The 7449-nt window shown below is 36.7% G+C and overlaps 1 protein-coding gene across 1 annotated transcript in view; it reads right to left on the bottom strand.

Annotated features, from left to right (window-relative positions):
* Positions 1–3529, bottom strand: part of HOXC10 (homeobox C10) — a 4452-nt gene extending 923 nt beyond the window's left edge. The window contains exon 1 of the mRNA XM_034792803.1: positions 2699–3529. Within this exon, the coding sequence (XP_034648694.1) occupies positions 2699–3464 (766 nt within the window). The 5' untranslated portion in view covers positions 3465–3529. The remainder of the gene's footprint in view (positions 1–2698) is intronic.
* Between the last annotated feature and the right edge of the window lie 3920 nt (positions 3530–7449).

The following is a 7449-nucleotide window of genomic DNA, read 5'->3' as shown; positions in this document are numbered from 1 at the left end:
AGGGTTGTGCTTATGGCTCAATTTATTTTTACTTTTGAGGTGTTTTAGGTTTAAAGGACTCATTAAATACATATTTAAATGTCCAATTGTTTCCACCGACTATCACCAAATCGCTAAATAAATCCACGTTAACAATATGAACCTATACATCAGATCCATGCAGCCAAGACTAAATTATAGCTCACACACTAACTATGCCTAGTTCAAGTAACGGACATCATAGTGAAATACAATTTCTTTTCGGCTCTTACACTATTCTAGAGAGCAGGGTTGTCCACACGTCAGACATGTCAACAGAATATAATTTTATGAAATTATTCATGGCCTTTTCGTGTACCACATGAAGGCTTTTTAAAAAAAAAAAATCTTAAAATCAACAGTGTAACTTTCCTAAGTTCCGTAACTGTTCTGCCATTGCTTCCTTCTACACACACACATACGCTTTACTACAAAAGCATCATCTAAAGTGAAATCTGATTATTACCCTCTGAAATATCTGGTTCACTGAAGCACGGTCGTCTAACAGAGGTCAGATGCTTGGAGTCTGTGAAGCACATTAATATCAAGTGTATTTTTCGTAAACACAGACGATGTGAAATGGATTTGCCTTTATAAAGTGTGCGTATATATGTATCCTTTGTAATTATATTTCTTATATATACACACCCTCTCTTATACACTTACACTCACACTTCATAAAGTAAAATGCATGTGTTTGCTATATCTAGATAGCAAATATTTATATAGCAAATATTCAAATCCCAAGTATTTGAGATATATATAAATATATTATAATTCTTTATATATAATACTTGGGATTTGAATTTGAGCATTGGAAAATTCTGGCATCAGTAGTCGCCTATATTTACGTCTAACTATGAAAGAAGAAAATGACATGTCCTATGACTACAATAATCCACTTATTTTTATATTCATGCTAGTTTCAGAAGATTCTGCGATTGGAAATAAGAACTTTACTTAACCACTTATGCCTTAACAATGAGTATATTTGCAATTAAGCCACCATTAAGTTTGCAGATGCCCTTTCATGCTATTGAACCTTGGAAATTCTCGTTAAGCCTCTAGCTTTCCAAAATTCTTAAATTGGATTCAAAAATCGCACCTTGTCAATGAATAAAATTCTGATTCAACAAAAAGGAAAACTTAAGCTTTAAAATAATTTTATTTAAAGAAAACCACAAACAAACAAAATCCGCCTCATACTGGCTCTGATGATTAAAAATGCTATTCACAATATTTTAATTTCTGAAAAAGCAAAAGTTTGGAAATCAATTACTTTAAACATACACCCATTTTGGTTAACACCAATATTGCAGGAGAAACCTTTATTCCTCCCCCCCCCCCAACAAATTATAGTTCAAAACCAAAATAATCCTTCTGTTAACTCCCACGAAAATATATCTTGACATGAAAATAGAACGCGCTTTGTGAAGAGAAGTTTGTAGGGATTTTGATAAACTTGACTTTGTGTTTTGTGTATTTGTAACTCAGCTGCCAGATAAAATAATGTCATTGGGTGCGGAATAAAATGAAAAGACTGTTTTGGACTATATATTTTGTTTTGTTGAAAGGCCAATTTTAAAGGTGATTTTGTATGAAGATAGCTTTCACAAGAACGACAGTGGGTATGAAATATCTGTATGCTTTTCTGGTACCCATACACAGAGGATGTATGTGAGTACACACACCATACCACATGCACGTATATGTATATGCATATACAAACTACATAGTTACTAAACTGCTTCGTTTCTGATTGATTTCTAGCATATTACAAATTATTGGACACGGAAGCTATTTTAACCCATGCACCACAGTCAAATAATAAAATCCGTTGCTTAGATCTCCATCCGCTCCCAATAATATTTTGTGCTATGTATTTTACGCCAAATTTTCAGAGAATTCCACTCATTCATACATATACCTCTACTTAATGACCCAACATAAATACTTAAAATAGTCTATCTTGAATCTAGGTCTTCAAGGACAACTGAATATTAAGATAAACAGACATTTCAACCCACATGAATTTCTACAATGAAAATACAACATGGTAAATGGAAGTCTCTCCTCATAGAAACCCAAACTTAAAACATCTGTTTCACACCCAGAAACAATTTTGCCTTCACAAACAAGACCTCAGTTCGCCAGCAAAAAAGCTTTTTCAACGAGCAATGAAATGAAACACAATACACAACCCAAACCTGAGATGTTTGCAAGTGAAAATAAGACTCAATCCGTGTTTTCTTTTTCTTTTTCTCCTCAGACATTTTATACTGAGCAAACAAAAAGAGTAAAAATTGCCTTATACGACCACATAAAACATTTAACTAGAAAATAACATGAGGTAAATGTCTGGCTAAATTGATTTTTGTAATCTCATTGCCATTTTAGACTATTCTAAAAGCCACCTAATCTTATTAAATATACACCGTTCCTAGCAGCTACATACCTAACTAAATACATGCACAAGTCTCCCCTTTAAATAGCGAGAGGGTGTGTTTTAACACATTTGACTGCTCTATTTTCTCAGTGATTTTTATTTCGAGTAAGAATTTAAAAACGACTGCAGCAATTCAGACATAAGTGCGGCGAAGTTTGCAGTGTAAAGTGCATCTTATTATTATTATGCTGAGCATTTTCTGAAACCAGTTACCGATAATGAATAATCCCTTACCTTTTGCTTCATTGTCAGAATTGTCTGTGCTGGTGTCAGTGCTTTTATTCAGGTCTTTCTCTGCTTCCGAAGGGCTTATTTTTGGAGCGGGGGCGCTTGTTTCTGTTTTAATTTCGTTGGTGGGTGTGTTCTGGGTATTATCTGTTTTTGTGTTTTCGGGGAAACTCACTTTAGCCACTGGTGGTGGGGCTTGTTGTTGTTCCAGACGCTCACTCCTTGGGTTCAGACTCGCCCTGGAGTCAAAACTTGTCTCAAACTCATTTGGATTGTTGCAGTTTGGCGTCTTCTCCATAGAGGAATAACCTTGGCCGGCTCGATAGTAGCTAGGAACAGGGACTTCATGATCATTTAGGCAAGAATCAGGCATTTGATTGGGGTAGAGGGCTGTCTCTGTGGCATTTTTCGCCCTTTTATCAGCGTTATACATGCAGCATACATTCTCTTCTTTGACATTGGTTGGGAAAGAGCAGGATGGGAGCTGTCTTGCAACAGGTTGTTCGATTCTGTAAGTATTTTTTGGGTCACACCAAGTGTCTAGCTGAGAAAGGTAAGATGGATAGGTGTTGAGAGACAGGCTGGCGGTATTCACCTCGTCTCTTTTGGAAAGAGACGGGATAATTCCACAGTTTCTCATCATTCCACAGCTGAAATCGCTCCCAGGCTGCATATACATTCCTTGGTTAGAGGAATAATTCTCGCCTCTACAGGTACCGGCCAGCGAGTCCATCAAAAAGGAGTTAGAAGTCACATTGTTGGGACATGACATTGTCAGGGAGGGATTTTAAAGAGGAATACTACAGCCAAGGGCTGACATCTTTTTTTTAGGGAAAAATAGCAGCCCCATAATTATCCACGCATTGGTCCCCCACCACGTGACGGCCAGGCCAATGAGGATTGAAAATGGCCTTGATGATTCAGACGCCGATGACGTCACAAGGGTCAAGTTGTTGCGAGCGGAGAAAACTAGCATAGAGCAACAGCGACATCTATCAGTCTCTGCCGGGTAGGGTGTCCGGGACCTTCACTTTGAACAAAGGAGAAAAGCCCCCCGGTTTGCGGGAGTTTGTTTACCAATGAACCAACGCGTGTCTACAGCAGAGCGGGGGGAAACCAAAAAAAAAAAAAAAAAAAAGGGAAGCGAAAGCGCAAATACAAGCAAAGTCAAATCCAAATAAAAAGGTCAGGAAATAACCAACCTTAATCCCCCTTCTTTGCTTTGCCTTGCCTTTCTTTCCCTCTTTTGCCTGAAATAAATCCAATTTCTAGTAAAAGGCAGAGACCCCCCCCAAAAAAAACCCTAATTCAACTTTCTCCCCCCTCCTTCCCCTCTCTCTTCTTAGCAAGATTCCCGGAGCTGCCCCCCCCCCCTTCTTCTGTAACAGAACTTGAAATATTTTAGTTGCTGTGGTTTGGGTTTTCATCGAACGTTGGGGTGGATTTTGTTTCTTGTTAACGGTGGGGTGGGTGCAGTTCTTTAAAGGGTGGAATTGTAGGATCGATGCCTCTCGAGACCTCTGCTTTGTTTTTTAAAATGTATTTGGAATCAGGAAAAATGTATAAAAAGTTTCACCGAGATGGTTTCAGTCTTTAATTTCGGTGCTTTTTGATCCCCGCATGTCTAAAATAGTCCTGTGTGCATATTTGGAAAGCAGGTTTTTTTTTTAATACCAACAAAAAGCCGTTTTCTTTTTTATTTCCTCTTTGTGTGTGTGTGTGTGGTATGGATAAGCCTTGCATCCCTCGAAATAGACTCTGAAAAGACAACGTTTTTTAAAAATAATCAATTTCCAATGTTAACTGTCTTAAGTTTCTTTGCTAAAATAGCGTCTGTGATATGCACAAATCTTGCAAAATAAATGAATTCGTGGGGAGGAAAAGGGTAAATTTGATAAATATGATCGATCTTTAAATACAAAGGGACAACATTGCGATGGTGGGGGTTTGTTTTACCTCTTCAGGAAATAACAAAAAAATCAAAATTGTATTTGACCAAATATTTAGTACATGGATTTCCCAAAACAAACTTCCCGATTTGGTATGATTTTTTACTGTGGGGATTAAAAGAAAAAGTTTGTTTCTTGACAGATGATTTCCCCTTCCCCATTTTGTTAAACTATTTCACTGTTATGTGGGTTTAACTTTTTTCCCCATTTAATTTAACGACCACAGAACAATAACTACTATTCCAAGTGGCGATGGAATTTTTACCTATGTGTTTTCCTTTTGCCTCATTTCTTTACTGGACAGTTTCTAATGTCGTGTAGCAATTAAGATAAATTGTTTTAGTGTATATTAATTTTACTAGGGGGAGGCAATCCTACTTACATAACGCTGATTTTAGGTTAGGCGAGAATGGGACTAGCGTATAAATAAATAAAAAGAAAGAAAGCCTCGAATTTCAAGATCATTACAACCGATTGGAAAGACACACTGGTTCAGAGTCACTTTCAAGGGGAAAAAAAGCCATCCCCACGACCTTTCATGAGGGGGGGGGGGAAAGGAGCAAATCCGGGAAAAAAATAACATAGAAATATGAAAAATTGAACAGGACCATTTTGCGTAATTTGTAGCGCTTTAAAGTGTAGATTATTCAGACTTCTGCAACCATCTTTCCCCAAGGTGTTACAGAACTATTTCACAATTCCACTCTGCTTTAACTTTCAGGAGACTTGCCAATCTTCTCTTCTTCAATCCTCCAGTGTGACAAATTTAAATCTCTTAGGCCGAGACAGCCTAAAACTGCATTATACAATTTTGTGTCCCCCCCTCCCACCTTATACAACATAGTAAAAGGTTTCCTACGCTTCAGACGCCATTTGGTTCCCCTGGAAAGCTATTTGCGACTTTATTGCCTCTATTTGTGTTATCTGCATAGGTCTTTTAAAAACAGTTTGATAGAAATCGTTCAATTTTATGATATCCAACGAAAATTCCACATAATATTTATAAGCAAAGAATAAAACTTTAGTATGGGAACCAATATTTTCTCATTTATAGGTGATGAAATTAAAGACCAACACAATTTTGTATTATACTGCTTTTTCCCCCCTTTTCCCCCCTCTTCTACCTTATTTTTGCAGCTGATCTGGCTACCCAATAATTTATGCTGGTCAGTCAAACATTTCACATGTGCATTTCTGGGACACCAGAATTTGACCTTATAGTTTCCTGGATTGTCTGCCTGCAGATTAAATATGTTTTCCTGATTTTTGCAATGTATTCCTGTGCTTTTGTCAAAGGAAGATATTAATGCGTTGTATGAACCCTAATCAAGATTAAACTTAACATCAAATAATTTGAATTTTCTCTCTCTCTCAGACCCAGAAGCCTTTATAGAATCTGGAGCAAATGTCGTATCGGTGCGTGCGGTTGGAAACAGAAGATCTACCGTGGAAACCTCATATTTTAAGAATGTCTAACTGTTGTGTATATAAAATAAAGATTTACATTGTTAACTCATTTTGTGTACTAGCTTTTGCCAAAACTATCAATTTATGCAAATGTTTGAAAGATTTTAAACTCTCTTTCCAAGATGCTGCTCCAGAGCTTTTGAAACAAATAAGATAGCATACAGAAAAATAAGTTCAATCAAAAATAATATATGATTAAAAAAAACTTCAGCATAGATTTTGTTGTTATATCAAAAGAGAATCGAGGTTAGCAAGGAACACAGAGGACCTCTCCAGGAGACCGAATATTGTTTAAAGTTAAAAATAATTAGAAGTATGATAAACATGGGTCATTAATGGAAAAAGAAATAAAATTCATCAGCTTAAGTAGAACCCCCGTTGGGAAAAATGCTTTCCTCTAATTACAGAAAATAAATACGAACAAACGCTATTAAAACTTAAAAGGAGAGAGCCTATGTGTGTCAAAGACTTTAATAACCTACTTTGAATTTTACACACTTTTAGGAAAACAATATAGATAGATGCTGAATGTTCATACACACAAAGCACACTTTGGTGCAAATGTACATAGATGCCATAGATTCACAGAGATGTGTACACATGTTCATAGATAACTTTCTGTTTCACATAGACATTTGGAATAACCTGTGGTATTTTATTTATACAAGAGCTAAGAAGCTAATGAAGTCTATGTCACATAAAAATCTCTCTCTGTGTGAGTGTGTGTGCGTGCGTGTGTGAGAGAGACAGGGGGGCGGGGAGGGGGATCCCCCCTTTTCATGTGTGCCTTTCTCTCAATGCCTATGTATATGAAGCAAGCGGCTGATGTTCTGCTATTGTCCTTACTAGGAGGTTGTCCTGTTTTGAGTTCCAAAGGCAGATAATTGCCTAAAAATATCAAGAAATCAGCTAATGTGATTCCGCAGAACCTGCGTTCTTTGTTAGACACACATGGTACGTCTTTAAGGGAGGGGAAAAAAGACTCAAACAGCCCATTTTTGCCCTATGAATTTAAAATGCACGTGTATAATATCTGAAACAAAAAATATCTCAAACTTACACATACTATTTTACCTGCCCCCTTTTCAATCTAATTATTTAACCGAGAGTTATGCACAGAATTGCCTCTTATATCCATTGTATTTTTACCAACTTTTCATACATTTTTATTACAAACATTCATTTTCGCGTCTAGGAAGTATTTGGTAGCAACCCTTTAATGATTACCTTAAATTTGTATTTCTGCCCGGTATTATGCCCCCATGTTGCAGCAGAAATAATTCTGATTTATGACAAAGTACACTGGAGTACAATAACAGTGATGCAAAAATAAAACCCACG

This window comes from Trachemys scripta, chromosome 16, assembly GCF_013100865.1.
Source record: "Trachemys scripta elegans isolate TJP31775 chromosome 16, CAS_Tse_1.0, whole genome shotgun sequence".
In the NCBI taxonomy this organism is placed as follows: Eukaryota; Metazoa; Chordata; order Testudines; family Emydidae; genus Trachemys; species Trachemys scripta.
The sequence above is the reverse complement of the archived record's forward strand: the minus strand, read 5'-3'. Positions and strand labels throughout refer to the sequence as shown.